A 17,670-nucleotide genomic window follows, 5' to 3' on the forward strand; every position below is an offset into this window, starting at 1 on the left:
GGTAATAAACTCATTTGTAATATTTCTTGAGGAAATACAATGTCCCTCCACGTATACAGCACATACAATGACAACAAATACCCTGATGTGACATAAAGACACTGTACTGCACAAGGGGTGCGGGTACGTGTGTGTACACAATCCAAATTTATCGAAACCGAAAAAAAGGAAACTGAAATATGTGTGTGTGAGCTCACAATATATTCCCCTGCAGTTGTCAGACTTCTGCGAGTGCAAGTATACGAGTGCTATTGTGTATAAAATGGATAAATTGCACTGTAACAAAAAAAGTTTTCAAACCATTCTGATAGTTCACAATGAGGTCATAATGACAAATCTGTTCCATTGCAAACATCATCTCCTTCCTTCACATTTTGTAACGTGCGTTGTGTTTTCAACACAAAAGTAATCAACAGTAGGGATAAGTATATGAGGGCCAAGGAAATTTTTAAGTCACCAGTGGTAATCGCCTGATCATTAAATGAGGACTTTTGCTACACCAGCTATTATGCACAGGTCGCTGCAAAGTTGCAGGTGTGTCTAAGCAACATGTGAATAAAGTACGCTACATTTAAAGAGGGATGACAGGAGCAACTTTGATTGGCGACAAAAGAAATAGGCAAGTTCAGGTTCGTAGCAACACAAAACACACGCTTTCAAATGTGCCTGCTTGCATGTCTGCTGAGTTATCAGCACCTGGTCTAAAATGCCTCCTGGCATTGCACAGCAGTATAATAGTCAGGGGTGCACATAAGTGGTCCGCATTCACGCATGCGTACTGGACGTAGACAAACGCGCTGGCCCTCAACGGCTTCCATACGCTTTTGCGTACCGATGGCTGACCACTGTATTTGCGGCGGACACGAGAAAATCACTTCTCAAAATGTCAAAGAGGCAGGCCCCACTGAGTAATTATTTCCGTGTTCCCCCACCTCCGTCAAAAGACAGACAGACGACAGAGACGTCACCGGAGCTACCGAAAAAAAGGACTTTTGCTGAAAAGTGGCTGCAGGAGGTACCATGGCTAGAAGCAAATGATGCTCGCACGGAAATGTGGTACAAAATTTGCCGCGAGAATCCCAATGTTGCTGATAAGAGCAACACATTTTATGTAGGGTCAAAGAATTTCAGCCATCCAAACTTTGAAAAGCACGAAAAAAACAGAGCATGTGGCAATTAAGCAAACTATCGATGTCAGACAGGACCCCACTCGCCCTATGGACAAGTGGCGGAATAAAGTTGGTGAAGAACAGCGCCATGCACTGACAAACGTGTTTTTTCTCGCATTTCACAAAGCTAAACGTGTACGTTCAATGAGCTCTTAAGAGGAGGACATCCCACTTTTACAAAGGCTTGGAGTTAATGTGGGAGCCGCACAATGCCCTTTATTTTGAATTAGTGCTTTTATGTTTATTTCTTTATATTTCTCTTCAAAGTAACGGCAATTTTGTTGTGCCAGTTGATGTTAATCAGGCATTAATCGTTAATATAATTAATTAAAGTTAATTGGCTCTAAGTAAAGCTTGTCAAATTTTATCGCATCAGGCAGGTCGGCTCTCAAGCTCAATGAGGACCAAGTCACATCTCCAGGTCCTCCTCTGACAACCTGGGCAAAAAAAATATGTGCACCCCTGATAATAGTCTATGTTTGTGATGGGCACAAGAAAAACATCTTGTTTCCATGCGAAAAGGATCAGACAATGTATAGTTTTCATTGATCAAAACACTAAATTCTATCTGAGTAACAAATCAGTAAGGGAATAAATAAATCAGCAGAAAAGAATATAGATTTTTATAATTGCAAAATGCTTAATGCAGAATTTTTGTTTATCACAAAGTGAAAACTACAGAAGTTTTAAGTCTGGGCCATTTGTTTATTACAGTGTGGGAAACAAGCAAAAGTGTAATTATTCTTAATTTTTCCTGTCATATAACAAGAAAGGCGTGCTGAATTATTATGTTTGTGCATGAATGTGCTGCATGTCTGTCAGATTATTAATAACGTATTTTTTCCCCTCACAATCAGACAGAGGTGTCGAATTATTATCAACAATTATTGTTAGTACTATGCAATATGTCTGTTAGATTGTTAGTAATTAAAAATAAATTGAGCAAAGTCATGGTAATTTATTCTCATAATTAGAACTGGGTGTTAAATTTTTAATAACAGTATTATTATGCAATATGTCTGTTAGAATGTTAGAAAATAAATATAAAATAAGTAAAATCTTACACATAATTGTGCTCATTGCATTCTATGTTAGGGAGTGACCAAGATATACTAGTATGTTATGTACAGTGGGGCAAATAAGTATTTAGTCAACCACTAAATGTGCAAGTTCTCCAACTTGAAAATAATAGAGAGGCCTGTAATTGTCAACATTGGTAAACCTCAACCACGAGAAACAGAATATGGAGAAAAAAAAAAAACAGAAAATCACATTGTTTGATTTTTAAAGAATTTATTTGCAAATCATGGAGGAAAATAAGTATTTGGTCAATACCAAAAGTTCATCTCAATACTTTGTTATGTACCCTTTGTTGGCAATAACAGAGGCCAAACGTTTTCTGTAACTCTTCACAAGCTTTTCAAACACTGTTGCTGGTATTTTGGCCCATTCCTCCATGCAGATCTCCTCTAGAGCAGTGATGTTTTGGGGCTGTCGTCGGCCAACACGGACTTTCAACTCCCTCCACAGATTTTCTATGGGGTTGAGATCTGGAGACTGTCTAGGCCACTCCAGGACCTTGAAATGCTTCATACGAAGCCACCCCTTTGTTTCCCTGGTTGTGTGTTTGGGATCAATGTCATGCTGAAAGACCCAGCCACGTCTCATCTTCAATGCCTTTGCTGATGGAAGGAGATTTTCACTCAAAATCTCTCGATACATGGCCCCATTCATTCTTTCCTTTACACAGATCAGTCGCCCTGGTCCCTTTGCAGAAAAACAGCCCCAAAGCATGATGTTTCCACCCCCATGCTTCACAGTGGGTAAGGTGTTCTTCGGATGCAATTCAGTATTATTTCTCCTCCAAACACGAGAACCTGTGTTTATTGCAAAAAGTTGTATTTTGGTTTCATCTGACCATAACACATTCTCCCAGTCTTCTTCTGGATCATCCAAATGCTCTCTAGCGAACCGCAGACGGGCCTGGACGTGTACTGGCTTCAGCAGGGGGACATATCTGGCAGTGCAGGATTTGAGTCACTGGCGGCGCATTGTGTTACTGATAGTAGCCTTTGTTACTGTAGTCCCCGCTCTCTCTAGGTCATTCACTAGGTCCTCCCGTGTAGTTCCGGGATTTTTGCTCACAAATCTTATCATTCATATGCCACGGGGTGAGATCTTGCATGGAGCCCCAGATCGAGGAAGATTATCAGTGGTCTTGTATGTCTTCCATTTTCTAATAATTGCTCCCACAGTTGATTTCTTTACACCAAGCGTTTTACCTATTGCAGATTCAGTCTTCCCAGCCTGGTGCAGGTGTACAATTTTTTCTCTGGTGTCCTTTGACAGCTCTTTGGTCTTGGCCATAGTGGAGTTTGGAGTGTGACTGACTGAGCTTGTGGACAGGTGTCTTTTATACCGATAATGAGTTAAAACAGCTGCCATTAATACAGGGAACGAGTGGAGCCTCATTAGACCTCGTTAGAAAAAGTTAGACCTCTTTGACATTCAGAAATCTTGCTTGTTTGTAGGTGACCAAATACTTATTTTTCACTCTAATTTGGAAATAAATCTTTTAAAAATCAAACAATGGGATTTTCTGTTTTTTTTCCCCCACATTCTGTCTCTCATGTTTGAGGTTTATCCCCGTTGACAATTACAGGCCTCTCTAATCTTTTCAAGTAGAACTTGCACAATTGGTGGTTGACTAAAAACTTATTTGCCCCACTGTATATATATTCCTTGTTGTTCCTGTCATATAGTTAGAAAGGCATGCTGAATCATTATGTTAGTGTATTATTGTGCATAATGTCTGTCAGCTTATTAATAATATAAAATGCGTAAACCCTGGTTTTTTTTTTCACACAATTAGAAAGGGATGTTGAATAAAAAATAATATCTACATAATAGAATCTTAGACATAATCATACTCATTGCATTCAAGTGTAACTGAATGACAAACTTATCTATTGGTAAAGGTTTGAAACCCATAGCCTAACAATGATGGAGATCTACACTCACGCTGCTATGGAGAGGTTGGCAGCTGACAGAGGGCTGACTTCCGCCACCTCCTTGGCTTTCTGCAACGCGATCTTCTGACTGGCAGCCTCCTCCTCCTCTTGCTCATCCTGCCAGGAAAGAGAGGAGGAAGTAGGATGTCAATGGAGGAAATAAACCGGAGACAAATAAAAAAAAGGTTTAGTCATGATGAGGTAACGTCAAGCTGGGTTGCACCTTGGTTAGCTCTTGTGCATTGGCCAAATTGTCCACAGCGATAGCCAAGAAGACATTCAGAAGAGTATCTGAGCAAACAGTTATGGGAAATCCACTGTGTGGGCGTTGGGCTCATTTGTACACATTTTCACAACAGGCAGTTTCATGAAAATAAAAAGTTTAAACTTCTACACATCTTATTTAATTCCAAGTAACAATAATCTGAAAGATGCTGTAAAATAATGATAAATTCTGTTTTTACAAATGAATTCTGTGTGTACAAATGACTTCTAAACAAATGTCTTTACGCTTCCACAATCAAAGGTTACAGTTGCCAAAAAGTGTGAGCACTATGAAGAAGACAGAGAAGGCCATGCCCTTGTTGACTCCACCCTGAGATTTGATGCCAGCGTACATCACCATGTTCCAGTCTTCACCTGTCAGAATCTAGATAGAAGCATGTACAAACACATAGTTACAGCCATTGCACACCATGACAATAAATTTCGCCTTTTTTTTTTTTAAAAATAATATGGCATGCTTCTAAATGCAAGAACAAAAAGTGCTAATCACTTGATGGTCTCACTTTTTTTACTATTAAATAAGAGACAACTGATGTACTCCAATGATGTCAACAGCAATAGTAATGTAAAAAGTAGTAGTCTTTCTAATGCCAGTTATACAGTAACTGAGCTTAACTGACTAGCCTCCAAACCAATCATGCCCTTTACTACAGTCCAAATGTCTTCGCTTACCTGAAACACTGTCATTATTGCTGCCGGGAAGGTATCAAAATTTGTTGACGGAGTGCCATTTTCAAAATTAAACCTAACAAGGAAAAACAGAAATGGGAAAAACATTGATTTAACTTGTATTTTGGACAGAATGGATAACATTAAAGCATCACAGTCTACCAAAATGTGTTATTCCTTCTATGAAAACTACCCTCCGACAAAATCTTGAAAACTAAACTAAAGGAAAACTATATGAAACAGCACTGACTGTCCGCCGAAGAGCTGCATTCCCAGCAGGGCGAAGACAACTATGAAGAGAAAGAGGAGGAAGAGCAAGCTGATGATAGACTTCATGGAATTCAGCAAAGACACGACAAGGTTTCGTAAAGATGCCCAATACCTGGAACAAAGATATAATGTTAGATTTTGACCCGCCCTTAGCATAAAATGATTCAATTCATCTGTTTGATTCAAGACACTCACTTGGTGACTTTGAAGATTCTCAATAACCTGAGAGCTCGTAAAACACTGATGCCAAATGACGTGCCTGGCTGGATAAAGGACCACAGCACTTCGAAAATGCTGACACAGATCACCTTTTTTCAACACAAGCAAATGCAACACAGAATTATTTATTACAACGGTTGGAAAAGGTGTTTTTTGTAAGTGGTGTTTGTATTTGCAGTGGTACTCACGATGCAGTCAAAGCAGTTAAAAGAGGAGTTGAGGTATGCCTGCCTTCCCAAACCATACATCTTGACAAACATTTCCGTCAAGAAAATTCCCAAGAAGATAAATTCAGCGTAATCTATCATCAGGGTAGCAGACAAAAATAAGTGATGAACATATAAGGGCACGCACATGAGAGAGAGAGAGTAGAGGATCCATCCTTTAATCTGCAGGATATTCCTGTGTTCAATGCCACAAAATGCTCCATTTTTTTTTAGATAGAACAAGTACGCTGTCATTTCAGTCACTGTCCAAAGCAAAAACTTTTCAAACTTCAGAGTGATGGATGGAATATACTTAGGTTATTTTACAAAACATCAGTGTATCATATACTGTTTGTCCATCATGCATACAGACAGATAATAATTCCTAATTTTGTTGTATAATACAGTGCCTTGCAAAAGTATTCAGCCCCCTTGAACCTTGCAACCTTTCGCCACATTTCAGGCTTCAAACATACAGATATAAAATTTTAATTTTTTGTCAAGAATCAACAACAAGTGGGACACAATCGTGAAGTGGAACAAAATTTATTGGATAATTTAAACTTTTTTAACAAATAAAAAACTGAAAAGTGGGGCGTGCAATATTATTCGGCCCTCTTGCGTTAATAGTTTGTAGCGCCACCTTTTGCTCCAATTACAGCTGCAAGTCGCTTGGGGTATGTTTCTATCAGTTTTGCACATCGAGAGACTGACATTCTTGCCCATTCTTCCTTGCAAAACAGCTCGAGCTCAGTGAGGTTGGATGGAGAGTGTTTGTGAACAGCAGTCTTCAGCTCTTTCCACAGATTCTCGATTAGATTCAGGTCTGGACTATGACTTGGCCATTCTAACACCTGGATACGTTTATTTTTGAACCATTCCATTGTAGATATGGCTTTATGTTTTGGATCATTGTCCTGTTGGAAGATAAATCTCCGTCCCAGTCTCAGGTCTTGTGCAGATACCAACAGGTTTTCTTCCAGAATGTTCCTGTATTTGGCTGCATCCATCTTCCCGTCAATTTTAACCATCTTCCCTGTCCCTGCTGAAGAAAAGCAGGCCCAAACCATGATGCTGCCACCACCATGTTTGACGGTGGGGATGGTGTGTTCAGGGTGATGAGCTGTGTTGCTTTTACGCCAAACATATCGTTTTGCATTGTGGCCAAAAAGTTCAATTTTGGTTTCATCTGACCAGAGCACCTTCTTCCACATGTTTGGTGTGTCTCCCAGGTGGCTTGTGGCAAACTTTAAACGAGACTTTTTATGGATATCTTTGAGAAATGGCTTTCTTCTTGCCACTCTTCCATAAAGGTCAGATTTGTGCAGTGTACGACTGATTGTTGTCCTATGGACAGATTCTCCCACCTCAGCTGTAGATCTCTGCAGTTCATCTAGAGTGATCATGGGCCTCTTGGCTGCATCTCTGATCAGTTTACTCCTTGTTTGAGAAGAAAGTTTGGAAGGACGGCCGGGTCTTGGTAGATTTGCAGTGGTCTGATGCTCCTTCCATTTCAATATGATGGCTTGCACAGTGCTCCTTGAGATGTTTAAAGCTTGGGAAATCTTTTTGTATCCAAATCTGGCTTTAAACTTCTCCACAACAGTATCTCGGACCTGCCTGGTGTGTTCCTTGGTTTTCATAATGCTCTCTGCACTTTAAACAGAACCCTGAGACTATCAAAGAGCAGGTGCATTTATACGGAGACTTGATTACACACAGGTGGATTCTATTTATCATCATCGGTCATTTAGGACAACATTGGATCATTCAGAGATCCTCACTGAACTTCTGGAGTGAGTTTGCTGCACTGAAAGTAAAGGGGCCGAATAATATTGCACGCCCCACTTTTCAGTTTTTTATCTGTTAAAAAAGTTTAAATTATCCAATAAATGTTGTTCCACTTCACGATTGTGTCCCACTTGTTGTTGATTCATGACAAAAAAATTAAATTTCATATCTTTATGTTTGAAGCCTGAAATGTGGCGAAAGGTTGCAAGATTCAAGGGGGCCGAATACTTCTGCAAGGCACTGTATATGCATTAATGTAACAATACTGAGAAACAGTTGTAGTTTACACTTACGTTCACACACACATACACGCAAACATCTGCTCTACTCACTTAGAAAATCTGAGAGTGGTTCCGGCTGGTCGTAATGCACAACAGCCACACACAGCGTGTTGAGGCCCACCAAACACAATACAGTCCAGTAGAAGCCCTGAGACTTCACAATATGTCGGATGAAGAAGCGCAACCGGCGTTCTCGCCTCTTGAATGTTGATACTTCAAGCTTGGAGCTTTTTAAGCTAGCACGGGCAAATGGCGAACCTAAGAAGGTAAGAAACACAATAGTATTAGCTTCATCTTGACCCATTTACGTATCTGAGCGTTGCATCTACATTGTTGACAAAGTATGAACCTGCATGCAAAAGTCGAAAATGAAGACTTAACTAACTTTGCATGAAACAACTCTGACATGCTTTTTGTTGTCATTATTGTGAAGGGAGTCGGCACGTCTCTCCGGATTATTAACGCTAGAACTACCAAGAGTGGATCAATTGATACAAATCACTTTTGTTACCAGAGAAGGGTCATCTGACTCTAATCAGCATATCTTTTGTGAGCATTGAGGTCCTCATTAGTCATTCCCATTCACACTCGCAAAACCACTGGGTTGGATTGCTCCAAATAGCATCTTGAGTGTTTGCAGGGCAGAACTGCCTTGGCTTTGTCAGACAGTGGACCGCTCAGGCAGGCAATCATCTGGACAACCTGTTTACAGTATGTACTGTATACTGAAGCATGTGTTTGATGTGACAAAATATCTATTTGAGCTGCTGTGGAAAGTTCTTTGGTCATTATGTGCTTCAACATAATAAACTGTGAACCTTGACAACTGAATTTTGGACTTGTCAAGACAAAGTTATGGTGCTTGATGGAATTTGTCCCAGATGTTCTACCACTCAATTTTCAAAAATGTAGACAGTCTGGTTTAGCTACAGTTCTGGATGCTAGTAGTAATTTCATGTTACATGGCCCTCCCATCATTTTTACACAAACCCAGGAGTTAACAAGTCTGGATTTGCGAATATTTAAGATGCTAATTGCAGCTATCCAGAGTGAAACCCCACCTTCACACCTAGGGTGCTTGACTGCTTGTTTGAGTGGTCTATTGTTTGACAAAGCCAAGTCGTCAGTTTGGTACCGGGGTCATTTGATGCCTTTCTGGCATTTCTTTATAGTCAACAATAACAAAAAACACGGGACTGCCAGTGTTAATTTTAAAGCTTTCAATTTTAAGCAATGAGATTGTCTTTTGTGTAATTCTATTTTTGTTAGTAAGAGTAGTAGTGGTAGTAGTAGGATGAGGAGGAGGAGGAGAAGAAGTAATGTGGTACTTTGATGGGTAAAAATCTATCAGTTTGAAATGGAGATCATTCATTCCAGAACAGTTACATAATGAGACATTTCCATATGTGTAATTTGGTAAGTAGCTGTTGGACCAAAAATGCATTTGATTGCTTCTTATGATACCTTTTTTTATTTATTTTTTTTCCATAAATACAATTATACAGTTTACAAACAAAAACGGGCTCATGAAAGTACAACATTATAACCAGAAACAACAAATAACACTCTACATCATAATCTGCAAAATCCTACTTGCTTGCCATATGTTTGCATTCATACACACATACGCACTCTCTCAAACAATTACACCAAAATTAGGGCGTTTTGCTGATTGCTCAACTTCAGAGACCTATACCAGGGAAGAAACTCATTCATCCAATGTTTAAAACAAGGTCTTGTTTTAAAGTAGCTGCACTTGTGAATGAAGAATTTTCAAAGTATTCCAATCACATTAATCACATAAACCAAATCTTTGTTTTTGCCAGACACACCAAACTTAATAGACTCTACTGTCCACGTTAAAAAATTAATTTGTTTGAACTGAAGCCAGCTCCGCATATCCTTCCAGAACAACTGCACTAAGTCACATTGAAAAAACAAATGGTCGAGATCCCTAATCTCATTCTCACAAAACACAAAAAAAATTTGACAGAAAATTAAATTTAAGTCTCAAAAATTCAGTAGTGGGATAAATTGCATTTAGGATCTTAAAATTGTATTTCCTTACACTTAAGCGGAATTGGAATTGAAAGATATTTTGTCCTGAAGTCCTTAATCTCCGCCTTGTTAATGTCTCTCAGAAAATATTGTCTTCTTGTTGGACCGGGGAACAATTCCTGACTCAAAAGCATCCTTATAAACTTATTGCAATTAACACTTTATTGCCAAATGTATCAGATTTGATAAAACTAAAATTTCATGATTTTGAGAGTAATTCAGAATTTTGACATGTGTTTTTGGAAAAAAAAAACTGGATGGATGCAAGTCAACACATGCATCTGCAGGTTCCATGAGGAAAAAAAAAACAGGATTTAGCTAGGGTTATAGACAGGGGTGCACATAAGTGGTCCGCATGTGCGCATGCGTACTGGACGTAGACAAACGCGCTGGCCCTCAACAGCTTCCATACGCTTTTGTGTACTGATGGCTGACCACTGTATTCGCGGCGGACACGAGAAAATAACTTCTCAAAATGTCGAAGAGGCAGGCCCCACTAAATAATTATTTCCCTGTTCCCCCACCCTCGTCAAAAGACAGACAGACCACAGAGACGTCACCGGAGCTACCGAAAAAAAGGACTTTTGCTGAAAAGTGGCTGCAGGAGGTACCATGGCTAGAAGCAAATGATGCTCGGACGGAAATGTGGTACAAAATTTGCCGCGAGAATCCCAATGTCGCTGATAAGAGCAACGCATTTTATGTAGGGTCAAAGAATTTCAGTCATCCAAGCTTTGAAAAGCACGAAAAAAACAGAGCATGTGGCAATGAAGCAAACTATCGATGTCAGATAGGACCCCGCTCGCCCTATGGACAAATGGCAGAATAAAGGTAATGAAGAACAGCGCCATGCACTGACAAACGTGTTTTTGCTCGCATTTTACAAAGCTAAACATGCACGATCAATGAGGTCTTATGAGGAGGACATCCCACTTTTACAAAGGCTTGGAGTTAATGTGGGAGCCGCATAATGCCCTTTATTTTGAATTGGTGCTTTTATGTTTATTTCTTTACATTTCACTTGAAAGTAATGGCAATTTTGTTGTGCCAGTTGATCTTAATCAAGCATTAATTGTTAATATAATTATTTAAAGTTAATTGGCTCTAAGTAAAGCTTGTCATAATTTTATCACATCAGGCGGGTCGGCTCTCAAGCTCAATGAGGACCAAGTCACATCTCCGGGTCCTCCTCTGAGAACCTGGGCAAAAAAAATATGTGCACCCCTGGTTATAGATATTAGAGCGCTTATTACACATATTCATTTTGACATTTCTTTTTACAAATTTGAAAGAAAGGCTTCATTAGGACCCTATTTTTCAAATTTTGGGACTCTCTGATAATTGCTTCATGTTGCAGGTCTTTAAGGGTTAACATCACGTAAATCGACACCTTGTATGCGGATCTGTCTTAACCCAGGGGAGACATTACTTCTTATGATACCTGTCATAAACATGAAGTCATGCTTATGACAGATGTCGTTAACTGTTCCAACCCTAAACCCAAACATATTTGAACAATGTCAATATTGAATCAAATATGCCATAATTTACTGAATGCCACTAACCTCATTGCCTGCCATTGACAACGGATGTCCAATTCATTTAAACTGGGAGGATTGTCTTTGAATGCTCATTTTTCAGTCCAATTGACAGCGCTAGATGTCTAATCCATTTGGACAAAGAGGGACGGATGAACCTCTGATTCCAAATGGACTGGATTTCTAGTGCCATCAATGGCAGCCAATGAGTAAGCATTTATTCATATTCAAGACATGTGCCATGTCTAATTATGACAGTCTTATGACACTGTCATAAGAAGCATTCAAATAAGCAAGTAACCAAAATATCATCAAACGTCATTAACGAATGAATGCACAGGTTGAGGAAGCTTTGCTTCTACCTGATTGGGGGTTGAGAGGAGGCGAATGACGAGATAATAGAAAGGGTAAGGTGAGAGCAGGAATTCATATCAGCAAAGAGGAGAATGAAGGAGAGACAAGGAGAGAAGGGTCAGGTAATGCTGATATGCAAGATAGCATCTGTATGTACTGTACCTGTGGTTTGCCTTTGTGTGTTTGCGTGGGTGTGTGTTTGAGTGTGTGTTGTCTTACCAACTGCCATATCTCCCTCCCCCTCCTCTGGGTTTAGAAGCTCAGCTTTGCTTTTATGGTTCTTGGTGGCTCTCCTGCGGGAGCCTGGAATAGAAAAAAAAATAATTGAATTGAATTTCAACTTATTCAGAGGACAAAATGTGTCGCATCATTTGGAATGGAAGTGCAATAAACTTCCCAAAATATGTCAGTGTTAGTTTTTTTTCCCTCAAAGATCAATGGTGAGTTGATGACGGTGAGACTAGTTCATTGCACTACCAGCAATATACAAATATAGTACAGTAGTCCAGTCAGATTTGCATAATGACTTTGCTATCCTGTTGAAAAAAGCGAGAGAGTATATGCACAATGATGTGCGGATTGGTATGATATGCTGTGATTTTTTTACCATCAGTACAGTCATTTGTGAATTTCTTATTCTTCCCAATTTTTTGCATTAATTTCTTTTTCAATTGTCATTTTGCCACAGTGAAAGCATTTCTCAGCCTTTTCAGACTTATTTTAAAGTTCTTTTTCCAGTGACATGCAAAATCAAATTCTTACCATCATAATCATTTTCATTTTCATCATCTGCCAAAAGAACCTCTTCTGCAAAAACAAAAAACAAAACGTGTTGTCAATATATTTCACAATAACGGCACATAAGTAAAAAGAAAAATGAATGTATGAATATTCAATGATAGTACAAAGTATATAAATAAAACCATTTTTTCACTGCTAACTGTGACTTAATAAGTGTTTTCTATTGCCACCTCAACTGAGAATACATTTAAAGGCTTCACCTTTGTATTCACCCCTTCCTTTATTTTAATACTCGACTTATTTTGATGTAGATTGTCTATTCAAGAAGATCAAAGCCCTGTCCTCAATTTGCACTGCACAAGCCTACTTCATCTTTCCTGCATCTGTCCTGCAAGTCCCACCACATACTTTACACTTACAAGGAAGGCAACCGTTGAAAGTTAACTGTGGGTAACAAGAGGCATCAATGGCATTAAAATGAAGCTAAAGTGTCTTAATATTTCACTTCGGAAGCGTAAAGCAATATGGCAGGTACTTTGAGTGCATATTAGGTGACAAAACAAAAGCTAAGAAGTTTTAAGATTGTAATGCATTGTGTGGTTTTGCATATAAAATCTACATGACATCTACGTTAATTACCAGCTTTGCAAATCCACTCCAAGTAACCGTTGAGTTCTCTTTCAATCTGCTGCTGTCTTCTCAGCTTCAGGAACTCGCTTCTGTTTTCCACTCTTTCCCTCTCTTTGGCAAACTCTCTGTGGGTGTACACACACACACACATATTTTAATCTGATATTTGAGTGCAAATTAATTGTAATACTACAAAACAAAACCAGTATTCCCTCTAACATGCTTTGCTCAGCAGACCTTACCCCGACAAAACACCCAGTACCAAGTTGAGCATGAAAAAGGAGCCGATGATAATAAGTGGGATGAAATACATCCAGTTCCATGCGCTCCCTGAGGCATCGTTGCTCTGGAAACACACATGCACACATACATAGACATCAGGTGTATTTGAACTTCCATTAATGTTGAGAATTGGTGGAGGTTATTTCCTCACTTTATGCCATTCTAGTTTGTTGATGGGTTAAAAAGTAAGCTAAACTCTAATATTTTTGCTTTTGCTTTTAAAGAATACGATGGCACCCAAAAACAAAATAATCTTTAGTATGATTGATGATTAGACGTCAAACATGAACCGTGCATCCTTATGGTTTCCTTTTTCAATTCGCCTTTCGCAGCCTTCGCTGGAAAACATTTCTCCTGCTGTCCTCCTGTATCCTGTTTAGTCATCCATCATTTCCTTCAATCTTTTCCACTTCAATTCCTCCTTTTCTTCCAATCTTTTGAATCCCTTGTCACTCTATAATCAACTTCCATCTCCTAAACCTACCTCTAGTCTTTCACGCTTCTTCCCAACTATAGAAGATTGTTCTAATAGCCCCCTCCTGCCTTGACTCCTCATATCCTTTCTTTCTGCCGGACTGGAAGCTAGCATGGCTGCTGTGTACCCAATGTACCGCAAACCCTTTTTTTCTAACATTAAACTTTTATCACTTCTCTCTCCAGCAGGCGCAAGAATAACTCCGGCTGAACAGGCCTTTTTAAATATAGAGCAGCACCGGGAAAGAGGGACGCAGGAAGAGACATCTTGCGACAGGGACAGCACGGTGTAAGAGTGGAAGTATGACGACACAACTGGAAATAAGTATAAAAGGGCAAAAGCGTTGGTATTAAATTTACAATATTCTAAGGGATTCATCTTGAAGAAACCAGGAAGTAATTGCACAGTGAGTATATGCTTTGAAGACAAGCTGTCAGTCAAGCTGTCAGTCAAACTCTAGTAACACGTAAAAACATTTATAGTGCACTAGTCTCTGATTTCCAATTAAGAATAGCTAGTCATGGCCAGACAACTACTCGAGGAGTTAAAAAAAAATCGATTATTACATTCACCGCGATTCGACACGTGACGATTCGATTACGATTCATAAAGGCTCAAAAACGATGATTTTCCCTCATAACTTTATGACAGCCGCTCGTAGCGGAACGAAATTCAAGACATGTCTGCTGCCCGGACACCTTTAACGTACGCACACACGTTATAATGGATGCTGCCTGTAACTGAGTGAGAGATTTACTCTTTTTCAGAAGAATGGAAAATAAATTTGTGTATGAGACAGGCAGGTACAGAAGTGCACCGGGTCGCGCTTCTGTGCGTACGTTATTTTTTAGAGCGAGAGGAGAAGAGGGATATTTTGTTGCTCCTCGTCTTTCAGATGTCCAGCTGTAGTTTCAAGTCATGTCAATTGAAAAATGTCCTGATTGTGTTGCTAAGACCCGTGTGTGTCTACAATAGATGAGTGCATGAACCCTCTTCTACTGTTTAGCCTTTATTGTTGTTGTTTTTGAGGTGTTAATAGTTAGCGCCAAGCGCTAAGTTAATTAGCTAATTTGCTAACGTGTATTTAATATGCAGAACGTGTAAAACCATGATTAAGTACAGCAGTAACACTGAAAACAGCGAAATAGTAAAGAAATCTGTGAAAACAAGGTATATTTGTTAAAAGAAGGCTTATTTCTAAAGACACTTTGTTTCCAGAAAATGTGGAATTCATTCCACCTGTGAAAATTCTATTGTATTGTTGAGTGAAATAAGTACTCCGTTTAAAATGGTTAATGTTTTTGCACTTTCTTGTAAAATAAATAAATAAAAAAGCAGCTTAAGGGCAAGTTTTTGTTATATGGGCAAGTTTCCATCGTTCCTGTTAAATCATTAGGATATTTAAATAAATAATGGACAAAAATTTGTTTGTCTACTATATTAATTAGTAAAGTACAATGCATCGATAATCGTGATAACCGTGATCACCGTTCAAGAATCAAATCGTAGCCCCCTGAATCGTAATCGAATCAAATCGTGGGGTGTCTAAAATGGCACACCCTATTATCTTCAACTATTTTACTTAACCTGATTTCTAATTAGGGGTGTGACAATATATCAAAAAGGTGATCTAATCTGTAGCCCAAAAGGTTATCGATATGCTCCCACCAATAACTGATATAGACAGGTTTCCGAGATACTTCCGCTTTACATCCTTATGTCTGCTAGCAACTTCCGTTTTAGAATATCTCCATCCAAAACAACAGTGGAGCTGGAGTAACATTACTCATCAAAATCCCTTAAAAAAGACCATCTGGAAATACCGCATACATCTGCAATCAACATGACAGGGGAGGATGACATGTTCATGAAGGCAGATGTGGACCCAAGCTCGTGCCACCACAAAGATTGGGTGTTTTTGTAGCCATTTTGCCACTGTGTTTTGGAAGGTATGGTCTTCCTATCCCTGCATTTTCATGTGTCCGGTGCTCAAAAAATACTAAAGTTAAAATTTTGAAAATCATGAAACAACTTGTTGCCTTTGACATTGTGATTACATTGATGATTGTATTTAAGATGATCCATAGACATCATAATTGTATTAATGGGTCAGTTCGGCCAGCCACTGCGCAACGCCTTCAAGCAGCGGGCCCATCCAACAATCTGCTTCAGCTATTCGCAGCCCGTTGCAGCGACTCAAAGGCTGGTTTAGGATAAAAGTACGAAAGCTGTACCGCATACGAACAGCAAGGATTGTCTCAGGAGGGATTTGTTCGAGGATTCAAGGTAATTATTATATTTTCCTACCATGCATGCATTTTGAAACGTTGTGAAAAAAAATCAACGGGAGGAATTAACCGCTATGGCATTGGCGTCATAATTCGCAATATTTACGTAAAATAAATGCTAAATGCCCGTTTTTTATTTAGCTTTTAACCAAGAATTGAGACTGTTTTTTGTACAAGTTTTTTGTTCATTTGTTTACCAGTGGAAAATGCTGTTAGGCAAGGCAAGACAAGTTGATGTGCCTCACATCAACACTTACTGTACGTTTTTGGAAATATATAGAGACTACGTGCGGAGGGGGCCGAGAGTTTGGGAAAGACTACAAGCTTTTTAACTGCAGCAACTTTAAGATATGCTATTGGGGCTAGAATTAAAGAGGACAGCAGGACAAAAGCCCGTCCGGAGGCCGCCGGCATCTCAAGCCGCTCCGTAGCTCTGCTGTTTGATATCACATTCTTGTAATAATTTAATAAATTATAATTTATTGACCTGTTTTATACTTGCACCAATCGTTTTAAATAAAACGGGAAATGGAATCATGTTGTCCAAATGTTTTATTGCAATCAATATCTGCAATAAAAAAAGAATGGCATGTGGCTGCTGCTGCAGTCAGGCCCTTCTCCAATCACTTCCTATTCATTTGAGAACATTTGTGAGTCACTTCCTTTTCAGTAACCCAAAATCAACAGGAAGTGTCCTGTAAATTCCCCCAAACCAAAAGGAAGTGAGCTGTAAATGCCCAACAGGAAATGGAAGTGACCGAAAATCAACAGAAAATGATGTGAAATGACGCAAAATGAACTCCTTGCCTGGCATTGGCTGCCACTGATACCCATAGAAGCCACTCTCCCAGTTTCAACGGAATGGACGTCTACTAGTAATAAACTCATTCCAATTCACCACAGAAGGATGAAAATACCCCCCGCTCCCCGATTAGTTGTTTTGTTGAATATCCTCGAATGATTTCCTGACCCATCGCCATATCGTGAGATCATCGTTATTGCGAGTAGAGCTGCAGCTATCTATTATTTTAGTAGTCTATTAATCTATGAACTAGTTAGTATAATAATCAAGAATAATCAAGTAATCGGATTAGGAACAAAACAATTAAAATACCTGATCTTAGCCTCAAACGGTATAAAAAAAAAAAATAATAATAATAAATCGGGATCTAAGTGCAACAAAAGAACAAATGGCTAACTTGCGTAGCAAAAGTCCACTAGCTTAAATGCTATAAAATGCTAACTTTTTTTTAAAAAACAATGCTTTTATCATTCATACACATACTGTATTCTTACAAAAACGGCTAAATACCCCTATAAACTAACTTACGAATACATAAAAAAAACATTAGCTCCAACAAAATCGTACCTTATGTCGGTCTTAACAGGGAGCTGCTGGATTT

General features: G+C 39.1%; 1 protein-coding gene across 15 annotated transcripts in view; it reads right to left on the reverse strand.

Annotated features, from left to right (window-relative positions):
- The window catches only part of cacna1aa (calcium channel, voltage-dependent, P/Q type, alpha 1A subunit, a), a 142,520-nt gene that overhangs the window by 85,958 nt on the left and 38,892 nt on the right, over positions 1–17,670 (reverse strand). For all 15 annotated transcript variants that reach the window (XM_057860514.1, XM_057860511.1, XM_057860515.1 and 12 more), the window contains exons 7-18: positions 13,465–13,568; positions 13,232–13,347; positions 12,614–12,658; positions 12,071–12,154; positions 7,953–8,159; positions 5,812–5,924; positions 5,600–5,712; positions 5,385–5,516; positions 5,138–5,210; positions 4,712–4,829; positions 4,404–4,471; positions 4,191–4,297 (exon numbers count right to left, since the gene is read on the reverse strand). In XM_057860514.1, the coding sequence (XP_057716497.1) occupies positions 4,191–4,297; positions 4,404–4,471; positions 4,712–4,829; positions 5,138–5,210; positions 5,385–5,516; positions 5,600–5,712; positions 5,812–5,924; positions 7,953–8,159; positions 12,071–12,154; positions 12,614–12,658; positions 13,232–13,347; positions 13,465–13,568 (1,280 nt within the window). The remainder of the gene's footprint in view (positions 1–4,190; positions 4,298–4,403; positions 4,472–4,711; positions 4,830–5,137; positions 5,211–5,384; positions 5,517–5,599; positions 5,713–5,811; positions 5,925–7,952; positions 8,160–12,070; positions 12,155–12,613; positions 12,659–13,231; positions 13,348–13,464; positions 13,569–17,670) is intronic.

The sequence above is a fragment of the Corythoichthys intestinalis genome, chromosome 16, assembly GCF_030265065.1.
Source record: "Corythoichthys intestinalis isolate RoL2023-P3 chromosome 16, ASM3026506v1, whole genome shotgun sequence".
Taxonomy (NCBI): Eukaryota; Metazoa; Chordata; class Actinopteri; order Syngnathiformes; family Syngnathidae; genus Corythoichthys; species Corythoichthys intestinalis.